This window comes from Periplaneta americana, chromosome 11, assembly GCF_040183065.1.
Source record: "Periplaneta americana isolate PAMFEO1 chromosome 11, P.americana_PAMFEO1_priV1, whole genome shotgun sequence".
In the NCBI taxonomy this organism is placed as follows: domain Eukaryota; kingdom Metazoa; phylum Arthropoda; class Insecta; order Blattodea; family Blattidae; genus Periplaneta; species Periplaneta americana.
Window position 1 is genome coordinate 13661565 of NC_091127.1, and position 27421 is coordinate 13688985.

A 27421-nucleotide genomic window follows, 5' to 3' on the forward strand; every position below is an offset into this window, starting at 1 on the left:
ATATTTCTTAATTGTTATTACATGCAACCATAGTTTAATGAAGATTGACATATCATTTAGTTTTAATGTGTATACTTTATATTACTTGCTATATGTTTCAGAAGTTACTGTAATAATATTGTAAAATTATATCCATCTAGAGAAACTACATCTTCCAATGGTGAAATAATAATTAAACAATTAATTAGCTTCCGATATTACTTCATACAAACACAGAAACATTCTCTGTAGGCTATGTTTAATAGTTTTCGATTGTTGTTGTCCAAGGCCTCTTATAGACGAAGTCATTTGTTTTTATTTCAATACAGCACCGTAGATGACATTGTTATTGTAATTTTAAAACTCATTTATCTCATTAAATATCAGTCCTATCAAACTTTTGTATAGAATAAAACTTATCGGAAATTATTTTTAAAGAAACTTTTGTTATGTAATATTTTTCATGATAATAATAAGCGAGATATTTCGATTTATTTAATTCAGGCCCCCTTATAACACCCCTTTTAAATAAAGTATTTTGAATGCCATATAGCCTAAATTCTAAGTTACAACGAACTTAATTTATATTCCAATTTTCATATAAATCGGTTCAGCCATTATCGCGTGAAAAGGTAACAAACATCCAGACAGACAGACAGACAGACAGACATACAAACAAAAATTTCAAAAAAGCGATTTTCGGTTTCAGGATGGTTAATTATACATGTTAACACCAATTATTTTTGGAAAATCGAAAATTACCAGAAAGATTTTGGCTACAGATTTATTATTAGTATAGATGTTATATCCTTATAACAATAGAGTTGCTATCTATCTTTGATGTGATAGAATTACCCTGGGAATGCCTAGTTTATCCTTGTTTTGCCCTCATTATCATGATATGCTATTTTTTCTCTTCGCAACAACCAGCTCATCTCTAGATTTAAATTTAAATTTAATGACTTATTTTCTATAGTACCTATCAGTAAACTAAATCTTGAATAGTATTTATTTATTTATATACATTTATTTTATTTATTTATTATATTATATTATATTATACACACATGCACACACGCAGTCCCCCCCCCCCCTCTCTCTCTCTCTCTCTCTCTCTCTCATTCTCATGTAAGATTTTAATGACATTTTATTGTTAGTGTAAATAAAAAAAAAATAGTATATTACGATACAAGGTTGGGAAATGCTTTTACAAAATCTCGAACATTGAAAAACTCGCAGATTTGTAATGCACTTCACAAATGTGTATTGTAGAACATTTTTTGCGCGATATTTTTAAAATTGCACATACAGTACAATATATTTTGCATTGAAAATTTAGAGCAATATTATTCCAAAGCCGTCGCAAAACTGCACTGTAATGGTAAATAAGTAACAATAAGTGCACTGTAATGGGTCTGTTTCAGTATAGTTTTATGTTATGATGAATGGTTTCCCTAGCAACAAGTTTCTATGTGGGAATTCTAACTTTCAAGGCCTAACAACAATAGCTATATATACAACAAAAACACGATCGTGCAAAACAGTATCTATACTAATAATAAATCTGTAGCCGAAATTTTTCTGGTAATTTTCGATTTTCCAAAAATAATTGGTCCTAACATATATAATTAACCACCCTGAAACCGAAAATCGCTTTTTTGACATTTTTGTTTGTATGTCTGTCTGTCTGTATGTTTGTTACCTTTTAACGCAATAATGGCTGAACGGATTTCGATGAAAATTGGAATATAAATTAAGTTCGTTGTAACTTAGATTATAGGCTATATGGCATTCAAAATACGTTATTTAAAAGGGGGGTTATAAGGGAGCCTGAATTAAATAAATCGAAATATCTCGCTTATTATTGATTTTTGTGAAATATATTACATAACAAAAGTTTCTTTAAAAATGATTTCTGATAAGTTTTATTCTCTGAAAAATTTTGATAGGACTGATATTTAATGAGATAAATGAGTTTTAAAATTAAAATAACTGCCATCTAAGGCGGTGTATTGAAATAAAAAACAAATGACTTCGTCTATAAGGGGTCTCGGACACAACAATCTAAAGCTATAAAACATAGCCTACAGACAATGTTTCTGTGTTTGTATGAAGTAATATGAGAAGCTAAATTAACCAATTTGTATAATTAATTATTATTTCATCATTGGAAAGTGTAGTTTCTCTGGATGGACATAATGCTATAATGTTATTACAGTAACTTGTGAGTGAATTGAGGACAGGTAAGGTTAAAATAGCTTCTTATGCACAGAAAACTTGATAGGTTATTCTGTATATTCATTTCCTGTATTTCTGAAAATAATGTTTATGAACATATTCATTTTTATCTCAGAGAATTAACGAACAACGAGAGTGTATTGATTTAGTATGCAGTAATAGTACGTTAGCTTAGCAATCCATTATTTTATAATTAAAATTTTAACTATGCACAATTGAATCGTGTTAAAATACATAAAATACATATGCAATAAATGCAATGCAAAAAAATTGGGTAATGAGCCAAGCAGATTATGTTGCGCTGTTGTAAAAGTTGTTCCTCCTGAGATTCAAGAGCTCCCACAACAAATTAAAAACTTTCTAATTCGAATACATCTGTTATCAACACACTTTTTCATAATATAATATAATATAAACACAATAATAAATCTGTAGCCAAAATTTTTCTGTTAATTTTCGCTTTTCCAAAAATAATTGGTAATAACAATTAAGAAACATGTTAAAGGAATTGTCATTGCACCAAATGAGTGGTCTCTGGATCAAAATGATCGCATTTTAATATTTTAAATACAATTTAAATGAAGTAACATATTAAACGATTTATCCTTCTATCAAACACGAATGTTCCCTGGATCAAATGTCCTATTTTAATTATGTAATTACTTTATATTTATTTCTAACGGGTGCAGCGGAGCGCATGGGTATGGCTAGTTTTACATATTATACTTATATGTAACCATGTATGGAGATGCACTTATGTAATGACATTACTGCTTTCCAGATTCGTGTGTCAGCCTTGTCTCTGTTGGCTGTCAGCCATCGCAGCACAGAGGCCTTCTCTCCATGTGAGCTGCAGCTGATTAAGACGTATTTGGTGTACAACGTGAACACGGAGGACCCATCATCTAGGCAGCAGACTCTCGCCCTCATGAAGAAGGTGTGTTACATACCATGACTTCTTTTTTTGCAGAAATTGTTTATGTCAACTTTTTCAGCCTTTACAAAAAGTTAGTTGTTAGATTATTTGAATAACAACTCTAGATTGGTTGGTTGACGGGTCCACTGGACCTAGCTGAGAGATCTTGTTGATCACCAGCTTTCCCTCCTTAAGCCACTGGAGGACGATTTTAGTGCCATAGCAGGTCAGCACTAGGAACAGAAAAGTAGAAAGAGGAGGAAGGAAAGGGAAATGAACCCCTAGGCCTCAAATGCTCTAATGCCGTCGGGGTCGAAGAAAGTAAGAGTTCAGTCAGAGGACTGGATAGGAAAGGGTAAAGAGGGAATTAGGTATTGAATAGAGGAAAATTATACCAAATTCAGTCATTAATTCATCAAGCTGACCAGTGCTAATTGATGAGTAGCCTCTCTATTTAGTTCAGCTTGTAAACAAAGAAATTGTGCTCTCTTAAATAATAGAAATTTACAATTGTGTATATAGTGTCACATTGTTTGTTCCCTTTGTGACGAAATTGTAATCTGGATGGGCGTAATGAAATCATTGTCTTGTTATGCCAACTGGGCATTGTTCCAGGTACTGACAAGACTTCATGGCAGCTCACAGGTTCTCTTTCGGAAAATAGAGCAAGGAAAGGCAAAGAAAAAGGAGCTGGAAACTGATAGTAACGAGGCCCATCTGCTCAAGAGTTACAACACTTTTCTTCTGTGGCTGCTTGACTTCTGCTTTATCAATTTGTTTCCAGGAGCGAATTTTGGACGTCGTGGATCTTCATTGCAGGTAACATATCCGGATCTTCACTAGCATGAAACAATATGATCATTTTTATAATTAGTGTAATTCATCAGTTGGATAGTATATGGTCATACTCAAGTTTGTTTTTTATGTTTAGTAACTGATAAAATATAGCATGCTAAACGTTTTATAATTACTTCGGAGATTTAGTGCTTTGAATTTTCGTATGAGGTTTATTTTTCTCTGTGAACTGAACGTTTTATTGCTGTTATTTACAAGTTTTCGATCTTATCCAGAATGAGTTCAGTTGATGATTTCTTACAACTGGCCGTGTTGTACATCTTCATTACATTTACGTCTGCTCTGATTTTCTTAATTGCCCCTCTTTCCCCTTTCGTCTTTCAACTAAGAATTTGTAAGCTCTCATTCATCACAGTTATAGTTTTTGATAAAAATTCTGAGAAAAATATGTATTGAAGAGAAAATAAGATATTTAGAAAATTCAGTCCATTTTTTTATGAAGCATGTATGGTTACAAAAATTCTATTTGGATTCTGGGTTACAAAAACACTAGAATATGTTAAAATATTATATATAAATATTTTATAAATTGAAATACTGGTACTTGAAAATATTTCCAAAATCATTGTTATTACAATATCAGGAGCATTTTAACTATTTTCTTAAAAAGCATTAATTTTGTATTTTACGTAATTGTGTCTCAATCTTACCATGAATTATATGGATTTTTCTATGCACACCATACAATTATTTGATGTTACATAAATTATATATAAGGTCCCATAAAAGGAACTGGCCACCCTACCTCATTATCTCCTGGCATTGTTGCCTCATGAGTGATGCCTTATTGGTGTTACTTATGAGGTTCAAACCTGTCTTCGGACAGTTGACTAAACAACAACAACTACAACAACAAGATCCCATAAAAGTTGGTTGGTTGGTTGGTTGGTTGGTAATGCTTAGAGTTCTTCCATTTGCCTTCTTGCTTCCCAGTATTGTAATGGCAGATCTGTAGCTGTTAAATTTGTACAGTTCTAGAGGTGTGTCATATCCATTATAGTATTATCTTCTGTATAAAGTAAACAGGAGTAGGAATAGTTCATTATGCAACGAGCCTATATTGATAGTAATTAAGACGCGAGTATGTTTGTTTATGAAACTCGCTTGCGCTCGTTTCATAATTTTCATATGAGCGTCTTAATTACCATTATAGGCAAGTTTCATATGACTTTTTATGCTCGACCATATTTCTAACTTGAAATTATTCAGAAGTATTCATTTTATTTGTATCTGACTGAAGATCGGAAGTGACCTTGTGCATAGCTCGTGAATTGTGAGATGTGCGCAGACGCGAAAGTATTGATTTTTTCCGAGGAACAATAATGTCATTGACCTTGATGTAATGTAAAGAATAATATTAATAATAATAATAATAATAATAATAATAATAATAATAATAATAATAATAATAATAATAGCCTAATGTGTCCCTTGAAGGGCAAAGGCCTCCTGCTAGAGGGTAGCTCTGTTTCACTAACGCAGTGAGTTACTCCGCGTTAGGTTGTGTCTAGTGTTTCTTTGTCTGGTTGGAGTTGATTTCACTGTCACTTTGATTAATTTGATTTCACTAACACTTTTATTATATTGAATGCACTTTCACTGAGTCAACTTGGGATGTTGTTTGTGGCTGGCACTGTCTTCGTTTGTAGTCGACTTCCAATTGTTCTCCATGTTCCCCTGTTTCTTGCTATTCTGGACCATTGCTGGCCTGCTTGTGTTGTGTAGAAGTCTGCCCACCTCTTCCTTGGTCTGCCTCTGTGCCGGTCTCCTGTGCACGGGTCCCACATGGTGGCTCTGTATGTCCATCTTTCGTCTTTCATCCGCGCGATGTGGCCTCCCCACTTCCACTTCAATTTGTTTGCTCTTTGTGTGACGTTTGTTGTTGATGCCATTTGGGACAGCGAATCATTGGAAATTCTGTCTCTCATAGTTATTCCCAATATCTTTCGTTCCATTTTCCTTTGGCATATTTCTAGTGGATTCATCTGTCTGTTTGTTGTCGACCATGTTTGGCATCCATAAAGTAGTGTTGGGTAGACGCAGGTTTGTAGTACTTCGAATTTGAGTCTTCTGCTGATTGTCTTATCCAGAAGTTGTAGAGAATAACATGAACTAATTTTGATATAACCTGGAAATTGATTTAGAATTGAAAAACGAGATGACAAATTGAATTTATTTGAATATTATTTACAATTAACGCTAATTATTATAGTAACAGAACATAACCTTCTGCGACAGTATTGGATTTCCAGCCTCCATGACGTTTCCCTCGTTGTCTTTCGATTGCATATCCGAGAATAATCGAAAACCTGAACTTTAATGAATAGGTGTACTTTAATGACATGCATTAAAGGACTGCTACCAGGTGTATAATTACTACATTTCGGCATGGTCGAGTATAAAAATATTTATTTTATGTAGATGGTCTCACAAAAAGTAGTTTGATTTCTTTCTGTGTTATTGCCAATTTGGAAGTGTTATTTTACAATTATGTTTTATGCAAGTTTTATAATCCTGGCCTAAGTTACTAAATACGATAAGAATGATATATTCAGCATTTTCAGTAATACCCATTTTCAGTTTTTACAATATGTTGTTGTTGATTTTATGAAACCTCCTATGTGACAGTACAGAGCGTAATTTTTCAGAAAGAGGAAAAAATTAATTAAATATCAATAGGTAATACACTGATCGTCGATGATATCATTCATGTCCATCATATTCACTAACATTTTCTACCGAATTCTCTAATATTCTTAAGTAGGCCTATTGATATTTAATTACTTTTCCCTTCCTCCTAAAAAAAAAAGTTCTGTACTGTCACATAGAAGGTTTCATATAATCAGTGAAGATATATAGATTTTAATACATGGCTGCCTCATTTGTCGATAAAATGGCGGAACGAAGTACAGAAATTACGGAACTTTAATTTAAATTTACTGTTAAGATTTTGTAAATAAAACAACAGGTATTGCAAAAATTCGTTTAAAAACTTGAATTATGTTTTTTTGCAATTTTATGAGAATTCCCGATTAAAAAGTGCGTTTTTTTTTAGGTTACGAGAAGAAGTATAAAGAAATGGTGTAAAAGATTTCTCAAATTTCACAGACCTGTAATTGTATATTGTGACCTTTCATTTCCAGTTGCTGACTTTGTGCCATGAAATCTTTGGATTTGATGCAACTGAGCCAGTGTGGAGCCCTTCTGCCCCCATGGTCTGGATACAGAGCAATGCCAACATTCTTCTGGAGTGCCTTAAAGACACATTCGAAAACAATAAACTGATGGCTTTACGTCTTCTCACTACATTCCCTGCAGAAGCAATTGGATTAGATGTTAGTTCAACTTGTAATAATTATATTTATGCTTCTTGAAGTGATCTTGGAGTTATATTTCCACTTGCATTGCAGATTAAGATCTGTTTCAGAATATCAGTATCTGTGAAATCCTTCGAAGTCTTTCGTGTAAAGTGCATACCTCGTCCAAGCATCATTGACCCAAATGTCCTGTTTCAGGAGTAATGCGGTGAAAATATAAAGCACTTCTACCTCTAGCAGATAAATAAAAAAGTACATCACAGTGCCTATTACGAACAAAACATGAAGAGATTCTCTATCTCTTGATATAACCCTTTCTGCTGTGTTTCTGTTGTCAGAATTCTGGAAGAACTTATTAATTGCCCTGTATAAAACATGTTTTATACATTTTGTTAATACTGTATCTAAAAATCTCTGAATTGTTTTTCTTTCATATCTTTGGTTTGGCTTATAATAAAAAAAAAAATATTGCTGTGTTGGTACTTGATTTGAGATTTACAACTTTAAAATTGAGGGAGAAAAGGAAATTTTTCAGAGCCAGCTTTCTTTTCAAGGAAGATATCTTGTCACTGTGCCTTCAAAATCCGCTGTGTGTTTTAAACAAGATTTTGGAGGAGAAAGAAAAAGCATTGTCACTTTTAATTCTCTTGATTTTAAAAGCTACTTTCGGTATAATTTCATTATTTTTCGTGTAATGTTTGAAATTATACCGAAAGTAGCTTTTAAAATCAAGAGAATTAAAAGTGACAATGCTTTTTCTTTCTCCTGCAAAATCTTTTTAAAAACACATAGTGGTAGCGGATTTTGGAGGTGCAGCGACAATATATGTCCTAATTTATACGTTTATTTATGAGGTAAGGAGTCAAATTTCTTAATCATTATTTCCCCATATAAGGATTACAAAATGGGTGTGATCATTCATTATTTCCAAGTAGACTTACAACAAACAAACAAACAAACAAACAAAGTAATTCGTGAAGATGTTACTTGTTTCTTTCTTCAATTGATTACAACTTATTTACTATATTCGTTCAAAATACTTCTTACAAACACAATGTTGTATTTTTTTCCAGCATTTCCCATATAACGTTATTTGTAAGAAAATAAATAGACTTTGTGTCGAGTTGCTAAACAAAATAACATTTGAAACAGAAGCCCTAGAGGGTATTTGTTAGATCACTTTTTTTTGCGTAAAACTACTAACGATTTTGTACTTATTGTATTTATATATATTATTTTATTTTAATGTACCGAAGTACATATGATATTTCCATGCAGATATTCTGCGTCATCATACGATGAAAGAGTAATGAAACGGAGAAAAATTCTCTCCGGCACCGGGATTTGAACCCGGGTTTTCAGCTCTATGTGCTAATGCTTTATCCACTAAGCCACACTGGATACCCATCCTGGTGTCGGATAGAATCGTCTCAGTTTAAGTTCCAACTCTTGGGTTCCCTCTAGTGGCCGCCCTCTGCACTACGTCATAGATGTCTATGAACGTAGGACTGAAGTCCACACATGTGCTGAGGTGCACTCGTTATGAGTGACTAGTTGGCCAGGTTCTGACGGAATAAGCGCCGTCTTAAATCACGAAGTGATTTACGCATATCATATATATTATTTTAATGTACCGAAGTACATATGATATTTTCATGCAGATATTCTGCGTCATCATGCGATGATCGTGATTTAAGACGGTGCTTATTCTGCCGGATCCCGGCCAACTAGTCACTCATAACGAGTGCACCTCAGCACATGTGTGTGGACTTCAGTCCTATGTTCATAGACATCTATGACGTAGTGCAGAGGGCGGCCACTAGAGGGAACCCAAGAGTTGGAACTTAAACTGAGACGATTCTGTCTGACACCGGGATGGGTATCCGGTGTGGCTTAGTGGATAAAGCATCAGCATGTAGAGCTGAAAACCCGGGTTCAAATCCCAGTGCTGGAGAGAATTTTTCTGAGTTCCATTACTCTTTCATCATATTATTGTATTTAGTTTGCTGTTATACAACACACAGAAGAAAATGCTTATACACTGTTTGTTGTGATAGGTACCTGAGCAAGCTACTTCATTGTTGGAAGTTTGCCTGCAGCTGGCATCGAGTTGTCGGCCCCCAGACTGCATGACTGCTGCGTACTTGCTGCGTGTTTTGATTCCTTTCCATAACACAGCTGTAGCTCTGAGAGCCTTATTGCCAGGAGGTATTCATCTCTTCTTTTAATTCCATTTGTTTAGAGTAGCTTATCACAGTCCATCGCTGTGGAGTAACGGTTAACACGTCTGACCGTGAAACGAGCAGGCCTGGGTTCAAATCCTGGTTGGGACAAGTTACCTAGTTGAGGTTTTTTCCATGGTTTTCCCTCAACCCATTAAGAGCAAATGCTGGGTAACTTTCGGCACTGAACTCTGGGCTCTCGCTAGCATTATTACCTTCATCTCACAAGTTGCTTTATGTATCTTCATGTTCAGCCATTATAATTTGTTCGTCAGCAAATACAGAGCATTCGCCTACGAGTGAAGCCAGGTAAGCGGCATGTACTGATATGCCGCTTTGTGCGCGCAGTTGTTGAGACACGCTCGACAATCAAGGACATCAAGGTCGACAAGTTATCAGTTGTGAGCCAGATGTTGCAGTATTTAACACGTACAGTGCAGTTTCTTGACACAGTTGCTTAAATATTCAGCGTGTGTGTAAAATTTGTTAACAATGCAAAATGCAAAATTCACGCTTGAACAGAGAGTTTTTATGTATGATGCACATGTGAAAACAGAGTCATGTAGTGAGGTGCGTAGGCAATTTGAAGTGAAATATTCGGGTGCTCCAATTCAGGGTAGAGAAGCTGTTAGACGTCTTGTTAACAAATTAAGGACAACAGGATCGCTAAATGCTACAATTCCTAAGCAAAGACAAAGAGTATTGATGGAAGAAACAATTGATGAAATCAGTGCATCATTTACACGCTCTCCTTATTAATTTCTAAGACGTGTTTCACAGGAAGTTAGTGTTTCAAAAACATCAGTCTTTACTGCTGCTAAACTTTTAAAATGAAAACCCTACAGACTATAGTATAGAAAGCGGAAGCTTACGGATAGACGATTCCCGCAAGCAACACCGCAGCCAGGCCGCTTTCCTGGCCCCACCCGTAGGCGAACGCTCTGTATAATATGTATTGTTCTGCTTCTTTCAGATTTTTTACTTTGTTATAGTACAAGTGTCCTATACAAATTTCATTGCTAGCCTGTCAATATAACAAGGTTTATCTCTTGTTGACAGATTGTGGCACACCATCGTCCTACTCAACAGTCTACTTAGCTGTGTCTGTTCTGGTTGGTCGTCTGAGTGCAGAACTTTCTGAGGCACGTAAAAGCTTGTTGAAAGCTGCCTCTGCAGGCCCCATGTATGGAAGCCTGTTCTGCGTACGACAGCTCTTTTCTGATGTGGATTGGACGTAAGTTAATCACATTTAGTATGTTGCAAAATTATACTTTGTAGCAGTGTTTTCCAGTCTGGAAGAATGGTTATATTAATTGCATCCAATTTTTACAATAATTGAATTAGTGATCGTATTTAAAATCTGTGTTGAAGTTCATTTGGGCAGTCAAATGTAACAAAGTAGTCACAGCATAAACGGCAAAATTTATTGTAAGAAATGACGAATCAGTAGTGAAATGTAGTATTAATTAGGATTTACTTGTATATAACTGATGTAGTCAACTGATCTTGCTCAATCAAAAATTGTGTCGTTGATGCAATCAGTGAAATTTGTGACTAGTATTTTGCTCCAGAATTTTCACTTTAAGCTTATATATTGTGGTCAGTGTTTTTTGAAATTCATTCTGACGACTACAGAAAAAATGTGTTTTTAGTTTCAGAATTTCATTTTGTGTTAACTTCTTTCTGCTGTTTTATGCAAAATCATTTATAAGTCTTGACAATTTGATGAGAAATACTGTTAATAATAGTTAAGTTGATTTGATTTAATCAAATTTCGTTAAGTTTTGCAAGTTGTTGTTGTTTTCTAATGCCAGGCGTTTGACAATAAAGTCATTTGACCTCTTGCACTCCATATTTTTCAAAGATATTATCATGACCAGCCACTGAAGCACAGATTTTGAGGTGAAGTTTTGCAAGTTTATGTAATATGTTGTTGTTGTTATCTAATGCCGGGCTTTGGCAACGAAGCCATTGGTGTTCTTGCTCTCCAATATTTCTCTGTGGTGGATCCATCAGGTAGAACTTCACAGAGTTTATGTAATATTGAAGTCGAAACATTTATGTAAAAATGTAGTAAATATCGGGGAAATATGTAATTAAATGTTTAATAGTAATAAAATATGTAATTTAAAATCACTGTTTATTAATGCATTAAATTCACAAAATTGTCACCACAATTTAACTGGTCGGTTGAGGTGAGAGAATGCAGCCTGATGGCTTAAATGACAAGCGCACCTGACCGTCCCATATTCTGAGAAAACATTAGTGCAAATATAGAGAGTTGAGGCACTTCGAACTTCTGTGTTTTACAGAAGAAGAGTATTTTGTATTTTATATAATTATTTTTTTGCCAGCAATAAAAAAGTCCAGTCCAAACCTCTTTTGAAAATGTGATACATTAAATAAGAACCGTAAAAGTGTAAAAGCCCATTCACAATGAAAATTAAACATAAACATAACGTAAGCATAAAACCTTGTGTCCATGTTATTTAATGAAAGCATTCACAATGAATTACATAAGCATAAACTTAATCTTAATCATAAGACGTTAACATGAAAGTTTGCAAACTCCAAACTTTCATGCTTATGTTTATGCGATTTGGAAACAGTACACAAGCGGAAAGCGTGTTTTCACTTTTTGTTTAACATCTCATGGGCTTTGCCTACAAGCAATATTTTGATCTATTGGCCGTGATGATAGCTAGGCGCGCAACATGGAATCATATGACGAAAAGTTGATTATTTTATACCAAGAAAACACTTGTCTATACGACAAGAAACATAAAACATACAAAGGTATTACATTAAAGGAGAATGTATGGAAAAAAATAGCACTGGAAATGAATTCTGAAGGTAGGTATTAGTTAAATCATTTTATTGGTGTTTCAAAATATATTAGTATGTGAATGTGGGTATAAAAGTCCCCCTGTTGTATTCTTCTCTGATTCAATGGATGAATCCACCATCGTTTTTTACATCTCCGTTTCTTTGATTTCAAGTATTGAAAGCCATATACTGATGCCATTGTAGTTATTAGAAACATAAATTGAATAGCTACATCGTCAGTCATTGTGCAATCCTCCATTTTTATGTAATAGATTCTGTAGTTTTGTTGATTCGGTATGTTTGTTTCCACACACGTGTTATGTTTACGTTATGTTTAATTTTCATTGTGAATGAGCCTTGGCTACTTAAATTTGTGGCATATGTTTATGTGCTTATGTTAATGTTTACGTTATGTTTAATTTTCATTGTGAATGAGCCTTGGCTACTTAAATTTGTGGCATATGTTTATGTGCTTATGTTAATGTTTACGTTATGTTTAATTTTCATTGTGAATGAGCCTTGGCTACTTAAATTTGTGGCATATGTTTATGTGCTTATGTTAATGTTTACGTTATGTTTAATTTTCATTGTGAATGGGCCTTAAATGCCTGAACAGCAACAGCACAGCTGGGCTACATTTAAGAAGTCAAAGGAAAAATTACGCAAATAAGTAAATCTCTGTTGTCACTGGACATTCAACTGTGAAACTTGCTTTTTCATTCTGTCTATTGTGATTATAAATGTTGGAAAATGAATTACATTAATGCAATGTTAATTCCCTTTCTCTCCTTACTACTTTCAGCTGCATCAGCCATGACAAATTGTGGCGTACTCTAATGGGTGAGGTGGTGTCCTTGTGCTTTCAACTGAGTGAGGTGGTGAGTCCTGTGGTGAACAGCTCTTCACCTGAAGGACTTCTACCTTCGGATTTTCAGCCAGGTAAAATAACCAAAATGTTAGTGTCAGACTTATGAAATATGTCGTTATTTTACATTCTTAAATATACTTTTAGCTCTGGAGTATTTTTTTTGTATGTACAATGTAGTTCTGACTGTCATTGTTTCTGCTAACTGTTGTGCGGTATTTAATTCCGTTAAATTTGATTATCGTCAAAATTTTTCTAATCGTCATTTTTTGTTTAAATCATGTATTGCTTCATTTCACGAGAACTCATACGAAATTTACAATGACAAGTGTCAGTTGGTTGTTTTTATAATGTTTTGCCTTGATCTACTGTTCCACAGCATAATGTTCAGCGTTTGTTTCATAAGAGGATTGGTTCAGCAGGTTCTCTATTCTAGCTTTGGGCATGCCATTTCATTGAATCTGGAATTAATTGTTGACGGGGAAAATTTACATTAAATTTACTCCCAAGTGCTGTACATTTTAATGTTATATCAATTTTTATACATTTTCCCGTAATATTATTCCTTTAAAGTCAGATAAGTAAGATATATTGTGTTAAATTATATTGTGTATTCTTACTGTATTGTGTATAAAATTGTATTGTGTATTGTATAATTGTATTGTGTATAAAATTGTATTGTGTATTGTATAATTGTATTGTGTATAAAATTGTATTGTGTATTGTATAATTGTATTGTGTATAAAATTGCATTGTGTATTGTATAATTGTATTGTGTATTGTATAATTGTATTGTGTATAAAATTGTATTGTGTATTGTATAATTGTATTGTGTATAAAATTGTATTGTGTATTGTATAATTGTATTGTGTATAAAATTGTATTGTGTATAAAATTGTATTGTGTATTGTATAATTGTATTGTGTATAAAATTGTATTGTGTATAAAATTGTATTGTGTATTGTATAATTGTATTGTGTATAAAATTGTATTGTGTATTGTATAATTGTATTGTGTATAAAATTGTATTGTGTATTGTATAATTGTATTGTGTATTGTAAATTTATTGTGTATTGCTTATCATTTTTTTTGTGTATTGTTTATATTGTGTATACCACTGCCACCCGGTGCTTGCCAACTAGCAGTGTAAATAAATACATGTTGTTGTTGTTGTTTTCTAATGTCAGGCGTTTGACAATAAAGTCATCTGACCTCTTGCACTCCAATATTTTTCAAAGATATTATCATGACTAGCCACTGAAGCACAGATTTTGAGGTGTTCCGAATCCATTTCTTGGTTTGAGTTGCACAGTGGGCAGTTAGGGGACTGATATATTCCAATTCTATGCAGGTGTTTGGCCAAACAATCATGGGCTATTGCCAATCTAAATGCAGCTACAGACGAGTAAATAAATACATACATACATACATATGATATAATGAAGAAAGTCATTTTTATAGTTCAGACCAGACATGAGCAAACGTGACTCAAATAAGCCAGCATGCTTTGCAGCTTTCAATACAGTGACATAAGCTAATTCAGCCCCTTGCTATCAGCATTCTTTTCAACTCTGCCAGTCATAACAAGTGCAGTGCGGCTGCGGGTAGTATCAGTGTGCTTTGGTGAATGTCTCGTGTTGGCCATCCCTAGTTTAGACATTGAAAGCTTGTTCTGTTTTCCCTTGTTCGTTTAACTCCACTTTTTGTTAGGACACTCATAATTTCTTTTGCCTTTAAGTTGATACTTTCGTATCAGTTCTGGTATTCTTTCATATTCATCCAAGATAGATGATGTTTCCAATTTTGTTTATATTCATCTATTTTATCATTTAGGAAGTATGTGCACTTTACATCACTGGTTTTTTTTGTTACAAATGCTGAACCGTTATGATGGGATACTTATGCTGAGTAGTCATACCCTTGAGTTAATTTAATTACTAGTTTAAATTCAGTCAGTGGTATCTATAGAGCTACAGACACATTAATGTAAATATGATGTATGGATTTTGTTAGGGATAAATCTCTTACTGGAGGATCGAAGTAGTCTTGAACCTGGAGTTTTGAACGTCACCGCCCAGATGTTGCTGTTGTGTTCATGGCGTACAGTGAAGGAAGTGTCTCTATTCCTTGGAGAGGTGGTGGAGAAGGCGTCCATCTCCAGTGAGAGTGACACCAGTCAAGAGTAAGTAGTACATAAAAAACTGCATGCCCCTACGATCGTTTTTATTTTTTTCTTCTTTCATTGTTATGAAAACTTGATATATTTGTCTTGAAATTATTTAATTTTACTTCCTCTAATTGAAGGGTGAAACTGGCAAAATGTTCTATGTGCCGTTGTGAATAATTTTACAGGAAGACAAAAAACTTTGTACAGCTTGAACAAAAGGTTATAAAATTAATTTCTTCGACGCAAAGTATCTTCATTGCTTGTAGTAAGCATATCCATGCACATTTACAACACAGTATCATGGCACATAGAAGTGAATTACGAGAAAAACAGTTTTGAAAGAAATGGCGCTTAGAATGTTTTGCCAGTTGTGCACCCTTCAATTATGAAGTCCAGAGAAATTGATTGTTGAAACAGAGCTTCCGGGCTAAGATGCCGTGGTCTACTGGTGCTGACGTTACCAGACGTTTCGTCTACTTCTACGGCAGACATCTTCAGTGGTTAGGTATCCTCGGTCGAAGTCTTCTGCTCGGGATACCTGTAGCAACTGATGACCTGACTGGTTGCTCGTCCTTATTTATAGCGCCGAGACTTGGTGTTCCGTTGTCGCGGCGGTCCGCGCCCGTCAGATCGTGACCTTGGACTGGCCGTGGCGTTGATTGGTCGCGGCGGCTCGCACCTGCTCGGTCCCGGTGGCCTTGGGCTGGTCGTGGCGCACAGTTGTTGCGGCGGTCCGCGCTCGCTAGAGTGCGGTGGCCTTGGCATCCTGTCCTGAAACGGACTCGTACAAAACCTGTGCACAGCGACGGTACGACGGATGGAAACCGAAATCCTGCGAGGGCTGTCCGCCACGATATTGGAACACAACAACCAGCCCAAGGCCACCGCACTCTAGCGAGCGCGGACCGCCGCAACAACTGTGCGCCACGACCAGCCCAAGGCCACCGGGACCGAGCAGGTGCGAGCCGCCGCGACCAATCAACGCCACGGCCAGTCCAAGGTCACGATCTGACGGGCGCGGACCGCCGCGACAACGGAACACCAAGTCTCGGCGCTATAAATAAGGACGAGCAACCAGTCAGGTCATCAGTTGCTACAGGTATCCCGAGCAGAAGACTTCGACCGAGGATACCTAACCACTGAAGATGTCTGCCGTAGAAGTAGACGAAACGTCTGGTAACGTCAGCACCAGTAGACCACGGCATCTTAGCCCGGAAGCTCTGTTTCAACTAGACACCGGCCGTGAAAGCCTGCATGCTAAGATCCAGAGAAATTATTGTGATGGTTCCAAAAATCAGTTGGGAGAAGATTTTTACGAAAATAAACACTTTCAGCAATCCTTATACTGATATAAAATGGTTCTTGACAAGCTGTCGCATGTGTTTCTGTCTGTCTGTGTACAGTTTTATTTTCTAAATGTTGTACTTCTTTTATTAATTTATTATATTCAGTATCATAATAACCTATATATGGTGCTAGGTCTCCCATGATTTATTTATTTATTTAAATGGTAAATATGAATAGTGCTATGATGCTGTGACAGTGATTATAATATATATTTTGAGTGTAATCTACAATGACAAATTCTCATTAATTTTCCAACCTGTTTTGTTAAGGGAAATTTCAATTGTAAAAGTTTCTGAATGAATACAAAGCAAGTGTTAAATATTAATAGTGCTATGAGATTCATTTTAAATTACTTTTGCTTACAGTTTTACTGTATATAACATGCTTCTAAAGGTAAAACATGTCGATAATATCTTGATGGAACGATTTTGGAAATTATTTACAAAATCTCCTGTATCTTCAGTTTGAAATCTGGCAACCCTAATCCTATAGTTTTTGTTAAAGAGAAAGCAATTATTGTGTATAGTATTTTTCATCCAGTTGAACATTTTTAAGGTAGAAAATTTAATATTAAACAGATCTACAAAAATTATTTAGAAAATTTAATGTAATATTTTCCATTTAGACAGTAGAGCAAAGAGGAGTATAGGTATCAAGCCAGTCATTTGTAAGATACAGTACTGAAAAAAATTATAAATGTACAACAGCGTGTCATAAATATTTTGAGTCCGCACCTGTGGAGTAATGATTAGCGCATCTGGCCACGAAACCAGGTGGCCTGGGTTCGATTCCCGGTCGGGGCAAGTTACCTGGTTGAGGTTTTACCGGGGTTTTTCCTCAACCCAATATGAACAAATGCTGGGTAACTTTCGGTGCTGGACCCTGGCATTATCACCTTCATCTCATTCTGACGCTAAATAACCTAAGATGTTGGTAAAGCATCGTAAAATAACCTACTAAAATAAAAAATAAATATTTTGATGAAATCTACCTCTATTTTCGTGGTGGGGAGAGGTGATACGGACTATGAGAATCAATGAACTGTGGAGGTCTTGGGTGCTTCTTTTTCTCATTTTGGCAGCTGGCGGTATTGTAGAAAGGAACGAATGTTAACATAATGATTTAATTTTTTATTATCTCCTTCTTGCTTGCAGTGCTGAATTTTCGATGCTCACAGAAACTCAAGTGCTTGCTATTGGCACACAGTTGGCCACACTACTGTCAGAGACAAAGCATCGTGGTGCATTTGAACAGGCTTATGTAGGATTTTCACGGTTGTGTGGACGACTGTGGAAGCATCCATCCCCTAAATTGCATTGTCTTCCTCAGCAATGGCTTGCAGAGCTTATGAATGCCATCACGTGGGGAACCAGCACCAAACTCTGTGCCACCAGACGGTCTGCAGGGCTGCCTTTCATGGTTCAGGTGTGTTACACTCATCATTCTTTTCCTTAATAATGTACAGAGTATTACTAACTTGATGTATCAGACTCACCTCTCAACTTTCCTTAGATAACTAAGTAACAGTGACAGTAAAACTTCGAGCACAAGCAAAATTCTATCAGGCATCATTTTTACTACAGCAGATAAAGCTGATAAAAAAAATGTATTTTTTATAGCTTATGCCATTCTAGAAATTTAAATCCATGTTGAATCTTTAGAAATTTAAAGATAATCTTAATTACTTACTTACTTATGGCTTTTAAAGAACCCGGAGGTTCATTGCCATCCTCACATAAGCCTGCCATCAGTCCCTATCCTGAGCAGATTAAGGGGTTAGGTACAGTTTACAGCAGTAAAAGTTTTGGAAATATTCATCATTTTTTTCCTCCATTACTGTATCTTGTACATTAATGAAAATTGGTATGTGTAAAACACTGTCCTTCTGCTATATAAAAAATATACTTTTACGATTTAAAAAAAATATTTCTATATATTTTTTCAAAATTCAAAATGTTGACAGTTCATTGTGAAATGATGAAGCATTTCCCTCATAACTCATAAACGTGTTAACTTTTTCATGTTCTCTCTCTTTTATTTTATTGCTGAAACTCATGTTTACAATATCATGCTCTTTCAACTACATTCCTTAATAAATAATAATTATTTTGTGTTAGAAGAAAATGCTGATATTTGACCATTTTTTAAAATGAATTTATTTTTTGTCAGACAATCTATCAAAAGTAGAGAAGTGATCTTGCATCGTATTGTAGATATGACATGCACAAAAAAAAAATATATATATCACAGAATGTTGGATAGTTTTTGAGTTATCTGGGAAACGCTTCGTCACTGCACAGTGAACTGAAATTTGGAGGAGGGGGGGGGGGGAAAGTAAATAATTTTTTTTAAATCAAAAAAATATATTTTTTTTTTTTCATATAGCAGAAGGACAGTGTTTTACACATACCAATTTTCATTATTGTACAAGATACAGTAATGGAGGAAAAAAATGTTGAATATTTCCAAAATTTTACTGCTGTAAGCTGTACCTAACCCCTTAATCCAGTCCCTACCATCATATTCCATCTCCCTCAAATCTACTCTAATATTATCTTTCCTTCTACGTCTCGGCCCCCCCCAAAGGTCTTTTCCCCTTAGGTCTTCCAACTAACAATTTATATGCATTTCTGAATTAACACATACATTAGGTGAATATAGGTTAAATGGGTCCGTCTTCTTGCTTGCTTTAACCTACCTCAGCTGTATTTTAAATATTTATTTAACATTTTAATATTTATCACTATTTTAATTCTCATGTCAAGCTACCATGGGTAACTACTAGAATATGTAAATACAATTTTAACAGCAAGGCTTTTAACACACAGCAATCATTTGTATCAAGCATGCTCTTAATTTATTTGTTTTCAACTTACATAACATATGGAACATAATATTTTCCACATGAAGAGTCAATAGCATATTGTCATTTTGTTTTCACATTTTATTCTATGCTCAGTGTTTAACAATATGATATCTTGACATTATATGTATTCCTCAATAGCATAATTTTTCAAACAGAGTAATCATTTAGCATCAAGCATGTTCATAACCTGTTAGTTTAATTTACGTATTATATGGAACACAATACTTCCACATGAATATTTAATAATAAATGTAATTATTGCACGTCATAATTCCATTTGTGTCTAATCTTAATATTATGATATTGTTCATGTAAACAGCTGAGTCAGTGCACGTCTAATTATAATGTAACATTTATCTAGTCACGTGGTAAGCGTGTTTGTTTGTCCGAATATTACTTCATTCCACTTAATTTCGTAATTCAGTATTCAGTGTGTATAACATGATATTTATGATGATCTGATGATGGCAAATAATTGTCGGAAAAAAAAATTACTTGATAAGCAAGAAGACGGACCCATTTAATCTATATTCACCTAATTTAATTGCTTAACGGTCTATACCACGTTTTCAAAATGAAAAATAACCCATACATGCTTCATAATACATCAACAGTGAAATAAAGGTGGAATGTACAGTACTTCTGGCAAAAATTGTTTCACAGCCTCTTTGACCATCACATATTATACTGGGTGTTCAGTTCAAAATGTGTCTTGGCTCGCTGTATGCCGTCGTGTGGCTAGCTGATGAGCCTAGAGAATTCAATCTTCCTACACTTCCGCAGCTCAGGTGTATAATCTAAGAGGCAGAGAAGTTGGCTAGCAAGTACGGCGTTCATTCTGAAGAGTACGTGCCGATACGTACGGTAACGCCGGTAGTGGCAGGAATGTGAACTGTTTGGAAATACGTACTGTCGGGATATGGGGAGAGGGTTAAGACGATTACTTATGTATTTGTTGACATTAACTTCGACGGTCAACATGGACACGGAGCATTTGATTTGTGTTGTGGAATGTTACCGTACGCAACCGATGATAACAAATACCCTGCGTACGACTTGCCGGCGCAAAACACAGTTCGAAAGAGGTTATGGTACACAGACCGTACAGACCGCCATCTGTTGCTACGACGTTCAAGTTATACCGTACACGTTCTCAAGTTCAGATTGAGGAACGCCTTAAATAATAGGCAACTTCTCTAACATATAAGCTGAAACTCGCTTCAAATCGGTGACCCAACAACAGTGACGTCATGACACACTTTGAAATGAACACCCAGTATAGTAATAGAACATCCCACTATTCATCCTCTTTTACTGTCTCAGTTCCCCGTGAATGGAATTCTCTACCTCAGAAGATTAGGGGCTGCCAGACAATAACCACTTTCAAGAAAAGGCTAAACAATTTCTTACGGGCGCAGTCAAATTGAAATTATACTTGTGATCGAGCTTAATAATTTAATTTAATTTAGATATGACTATTATTATTATTATTATTATTATTATTATTATTATTATTATTATTATTATTATTACGTAATTATTTTATTGGTGTTGTGAAGACGAAAAGAATTGTCATTGTATTATATTAATTATGTATTATATTGTCTTGTATTTGTAGTATTGTATTGCTTTGAATTGTATTGTATTGTATTAATTATGTTATATTCATAGCACTGTAGTAATTTTTTATCATACTGGTTGAGTGGAAGAGGAGGCCGAATGGCCTTAACTCTGCCAGTTAAAATAAACCATTATTATTATTATTATTATTATTATTATTATTATTATTATTTTCTGAGAACCAAACACCTTCCTTTTTGTAAAAAGTTATCAGCTTACTAAATTATAAATTGACAGCAGGAAAGAGTGGAAGTATTAAGTCGTATGGCATTTGTGTTATCCAACAGGCATTGGTAACGTCGGAACTTCAAGTTGGAGGGAATCGTGGCTGTTTTCAGCATTCGATGACAACGCTGTTGGCCCTTGCATGTAACACTGAGGTCACAGACATCAAAACAGACTCTGCGGAGCTCCCGAAACTGCCTGCACATGATAGCCAGATTGCTGAAGAGGCTCGAATTCACGCACTTAACATTCTGCGCTCCCTCTTCCGCCATTCCGTGTTGGGGGAGCTAATTTCACCGTACATTGCAAAGGGAGTTATAGTTGCTCTCCAAGGATACAAAAGTAGCAGCTGGATGGTCAGTAACAGCTATGGTCTATCTTACAGTATTACATTCTGTTGGGAAAGCATTTTGGGAATCATGGAATGTTAATATTTGTGTGTTTGTGAGGGGGGGGGGGTTGGGCGTGTGTGCATGCACGCGTACACACTGTGTATATGTGTGTGTGTTTGTGTGTATTTGTGTGCCTGTGATGGTGCTATAAATTTGTCTCAATGTGGCCCATATTCAGTGGCGGCTTCCCCCTATGTGCTGAAGTGCTGCAGCACGCCATAAAATTATCGTCGAAATGGTATTGTTAAAAAAAAACTCGCACACAATACAAATTCTACTTATAATAGTTTACGATTTTCGATAATTAGTGTTATAGACCCAATGGAATCCATCCTTACTCTCAAACGTTTCCAGCGTGCTAATTCCCAATTCAGCATGGCTAGCAGTGTCTGTTTTTTGCGCAGAACAGCACTTCACCTTGCCCCTCCATGATATTTTGTCCTGCTTTTTCACACAACACCGTGCTCATTATTGTGTATTATTTTGGTGAAATTGCTCTCTTCCCATTTATATTCTTTGGTTTGTATTGTATTGTATTGTATTTATTAACATTCCATGGTATTCATACATGCTTACAGCTAGAATATGGAACAAGTCAAAAACTTAATACTATTATAAAATCTTAATTTATAGTCACAGTCTAGATGAAATATATACAGACGAGATTTACAATATAGTCTACTAGTACAACACATAGTTTTAGTATCAATTTCATGAAGCGTTATTGAATGTCATGAATTCGCCTACAGAATAGAAGGCGTGAGAAATTAGGTACTTCTTTAATTTGGCCCTAAATAATTTTATGTTTTGAGTTTCATTTTTTTATATCGATAGGGAGGCTATTAAAAATGTTTACTGCCATATAACGCACTCCTTTTTGATAGCACAATAGACTTGTCGATGGAGTATGAAAGTCATTTTTTTGACGTGTATTTATGCTATGAACTGTTGAATTAGTTACAAAGTTTTCACGATTACACACGAGGAAGACTATTAATGAAAAGATATACTGACAAGCCATGGGCATTATTTGTAGTTTTTTGAAAATAGTCCTACACGATTCCCTAGATTTGGCACCTACTATTATTCTAATTACTCTTTTTTGTTTTTTGTAGCAGTCGACGGAACAGTACTGCCTTCACACTGCTAAAGATATAACTTTGAAATAAAGAAATGTTTTATATACATAGTCTATTTTTGCTCTTTATGTTTTTCATAAATATAGCTGTATTGAAATACATTTTTAATATTTGTGTAAACAGGAATACTTTTATATAATCTCAGCAGATAGTTTATTATCTACGAGTTATAGGTCTATGTTGACATGCGTTTCCACGGGAGTCGGTTAAAAATAGGGGTTATTTTCCACTTTCAAAACAGTGTGTGCAAGTTTATAGGGTACATCATCTTGTACTGTGGATATTTTAAAAGCCTATTCTATATTTTGTGCCTAGTGTAATTAAAAAAGTGTGACATATAAGTTTAGTGTGTGTGTGTAAATCCAAACTTAGCCTAGATTAAAAAATATATAGTAGCTATATCACGAACTCCGTCGATTCATTACTCAAAACTGCTTTTTTTAAGCAGCCATTAGAAGATACAATTAGAATTTAAAATCTAGGGCTCAATATTGTGCAGAAAGCAAAGAATGGTAAAAACTATGTGTACACTAGAAAATTTATGAAAATAGCGACAGGATATGTTCTGCTTCCCTTGCCTATTATTCCGTAGCGGTAATTCATGATCTATGACAAGTGGCAAAAAAAAAAAAAGATAAATCTCAGAACACGGATACCTTCCTTTCCATCTTACTCCAAAATTCCAATCTTGTACTACACACAAAATGAATTATTGGCACTGAAAAGTGCTTTTTCGGAAATATGCGAATTCGATAAACACAGACAAATCTGCTTTTTTTAGTATATTAAGATAATTGTCAGTGAGGTATCCGTATACTAAAATTTTCCCAATATTTTGTAGCACTCTATTATTTTCAGGTACGAGCTGCTACTGCCCATATTTACAAGCATTTAATATAGCTGATGAGCTAATTAATAGCCACCTTAATGAATTAAAAATTTGGGTAACTTTTTTTCATTTTGCAGGAACGAAATGCAGCCACATTGCTGTTTTCTGCCTTGATGACACGCATTTTTGGCGTCAGTCGATCTAGGGAGGAGCTGAACATCCGTAACCGCATGACAGGACGCATATTCTTCCAGCGTTACCCAATATTGTATGACTTCATCCTCCGTCAACTGATTCAGGGTATGAACGAGATGGAGGAATGCCACACCACTGTGCGACCCTCCCTCTTCCCAGTGTTATTGCTGCTTTCTCGACTCTATCCATCTTCACTGGAAGGGACTGATTCTAACTTGCAGGTACGTGAATTACTGTCACTGATGAACGTTATTGATTGTACGAAATGGAAATATAAAAATTGGAAATTTATCTTTTGAAGAGGTGGAAAGATTCAAATACCTGGGAGCAACAGTAACAAATATAAATGATACTCCGGAGGAAATTAAACATAGAATAAATATGGGAAATGCATGTTATTCGGTTGAGAAGCTTTTATCATCAAGTCTGCTGTCAAAACGTCTGAAAGTTAGAGTTTATAAAACAGTTATATTACCGGCTGTTCTTTATGGTTGTGAAACTTGGACTCTCACTTTGAGAGAGGAACATAGGTTAAGGGTGTTTGAGAGTAAGGTGCTTAGGAAAATATTTGGTGCTAAGAGGGATGAAGTTACAGGAGAATGGAGAAAGTTACACAACACAGAACTGCACGCATTGTATTCTTCACCTAACATAATTAGGAACATTAAATTCAGACGTTTGAGATGGACAGGGCATGTAGCACATATGGGCGAATCCAGAAATACATATAGAGTGTTAGTTGGGAGAGCAGAGGGAAAAAGACCTTTGGGGAGGCCGAGACATAGATGGGAAGATAATATTAAAATGGATTTGAGGGAGGTGGGATATGATGATAGAGACCGAATTAATCTTGCTCAGGATAGGGACCAATGGCGGGCTTATGTGAGGGTGACAATGAACCTCCGGGTTCCTTAAAAGCCAGTAAGTAAGTAATGAACTTTATTGAACAAATAATAACTACTTCACTGTGTTAATATTGTAAATTTTGGTGGTAAATTACCTGGTTGACTGGTTTCGACGTGGTTTGCGTCATCCTCTGAATCCTAGTGAGTTAGTGCTATCTTCTGGTTTCATGTTGTGGTGGGATGTGTTCATGATTGTATCGAAAAGGGTATGTGTTTTGAAATTCAGTTGAGTGTTCAGTAAATTTCATATCGTTCTAGAGTATCAAGTTTCTGTTTTTTTGGTTGAATGTTTAGTATTTTCATGTCGGTGTCTATGTTGCTGTAGTTGTGATTGGAGTCTGTGATGTGTTCTGCGTAGGTTGAATTGTTGTGTGGCTTATGGCTGTGATATGTTTCTTGTAACGTGTTTGAAATGATCTTCTAGTCTGTCGAATTGTATGATAGTTCGTATACACCTCTTGTATTAGTTTGTGTGTCTTGTCTGTGTGCTAAGATGGTTTTGTAGTGTGTTTTGTGTTCTATATGCAATGTTCTGCGGTATTTCTAGTTTCTTGGAAGATGATGCAATTTTGTATGTGTTCTTGTTTTCGTATGTTAGTGTGATGTGTTTCATTTTGAATCTTGTGTACACTACTTTTAACACTTGAATATAAGTAATTGATTAACTAGCGGACTTACTCGTGTTAATTATGTAAATCTGTGCGGCTTACAGCTTTTTCGGTGCTTCATCACACCATCCTCAGAGCCTACTAGATCTCGGCGTCATCTCGAACTTCTCTGCCTGTTGTGTGGGTGCGTTTGATTGTTGAAAAGTGTTGTTGTTGTTGTTGTTTTCTAATGCCAGGCATTTGACAATAAAGTCATTTGACCTCTTGCATTCCAATATTTTTCAAAGATATCATCATGGCCAGCCCCTGAAGCACAGATTTTGAGGTGTTCCGAATCCATTTCTTGGTTTGAGTTGCACAATGGGCAGTTAGGGGACTGATATATTCCAATTCTATGCAGGCGTTTGGCCAAACAGTCATGGCCTATTGCCAATCTAAATGCAGCTACAGACGATTTTCGTGGTAAATTGGGACTTAACTGTGGATTTTGATGCAGAGAGTTCCATTTTTTCTCTTGGGATTGTGTTATCAAATTTTGTTTGTTTAAGTCTAAGTATGTAGATTTAATAAATCTTTTCACAGAGTAATACGTAGATTTAGTAACAGGTCTGTAAGTAGCAGTGCTGCCCTTCTTTGCTAAAGCATCCGCATTCTCGTTTCCCAGGATTCCACAATGGGATGCTATCCATTGGAATACAATTCTTTTATTGAGTGATATTAATTGAGAGAGCATTTTAATTATTTCTGCTGTTTAAGATGAAGGTGTGTGTTTAGAGACTATTGATAAAATTGTTGAAAAGTGTTGAAAAGTGGAGTCAAATAGTGTGTGTGTACAGAAATTGATCTGTGTATTGAGAATTTGATCAGGTTGTGTTTTAGTGTGTTTGTATATTTCGTATTGATCTAGTGTGTTGAGTTTTTGGTTCTTGGGTTGTATGTGTAGGATTTCCATGTCCGCATTTATGTTATTGTATTTATGTTATGTTTCCAAACACTCTACAAAGAACACATTAAAGCAATAACCAGAGGACACAATACATCTACATACGCCGATCACATAACCAATGCTAACCATACATACAATAACATAAATGGGGACATGGAAATCCTACACATACAACCTAAGAACCGAAAACTCAACACACTAGAACAATACGAAATATATAAACACACTAAAACACACCCTGATCAAATTCTCAACACACAGATCAATTTCAGTACACACACACTATTCGACTCCACTTTTCAACACCTTTCAACAATCAAACGCACCCACATAACAGGCAGAGAAGTTCGAGATGACGCCGAGATCTAGTAGGCTCTGAGGATGGTGTGATAAGCACTGAAACAGCTGTAAGCTGCACAAACTTACATAATTAACACGAGTAAGTCTGCTAGTTAATCAATTACTTATGTTTGTTGTCTGTATTTGTTATTGTGATGTATAAGAAATTTATGGATTTGTTAGGCCTATTTTCTATTTCTAGTATGTAATGTAGTTTTGGGTGAATTTTGTTTTTTGGTAGGTTTTCAATCTGTCTTTTGTTTTCTTTGTATAATATTAGTATGTCGTCTACGTATCTGTGGCAGTAAATGATGATGTCTGCATGTTTATTGTTGTCCTTGTTTAGAATGTGTGTCTGTTGTTATTATTGTTCTCCAATGACACTGGGGATTACTTGATCTGCATCATTTTCCCCCTAGCTTCCCAATATAATGAAGTCAGACTATTGCCCGTCAGTCCTTTACAATTTTCCAGGTGGTATTTATTCAATAGTCCACACCTGTGAAGTAACGGTCAGTGTGTCTGGCCATGAAACCAGGTGGCCTGGGTTCGAATCCCGGTCGGAGCAGGTTACCTGGTTGAGGTTTTTTCCAGGGTTTTCCCTCAACCCAATACGAGCAAATGC

At 35.4% G+C, this 27421-nt stretch overlaps 1 protein-coding gene across 1 annotated transcript in view; it reads left to right on the top strand.

Moving 5' to 3' along the window:
* The window catches only part of THADA (Thyroid adenoma-associated protein homolog), a 65997-nt gene that overhangs the window by 21732 nt on the left and 16844 nt on the right, over positions 1-27421 (top strand). The window contains exons 11-20 of the mRNA XM_069839026.1: positions 2999-3154; positions 3749-3952; positions 7132-7323; positions 9363-9513; positions 10587-10761; positions 13156-13292; positions 15232-15400; positions 17887-18157; positions 21506-21799; positions 23941-24219. Of these exons, the coding sequence (XP_069695127.1) occupies positions 2999-3154; positions 3749-3952; positions 7132-7323; positions 9363-9513; positions 10587-10761; positions 13156-13292; positions 15232-15400; positions 17887-18157; positions 21506-21799; positions 23941-24219 (2028 nt within the window). The remainder of the gene's footprint in view (positions 1-2998; positions 3155-3748; positions 3953-7131; positions 7324-9362; positions 9514-10586; positions 10762-13155; positions 13293-15231; positions 15401-17886; positions 18158-21505; positions 21800-23940; positions 24220-27421) is intronic.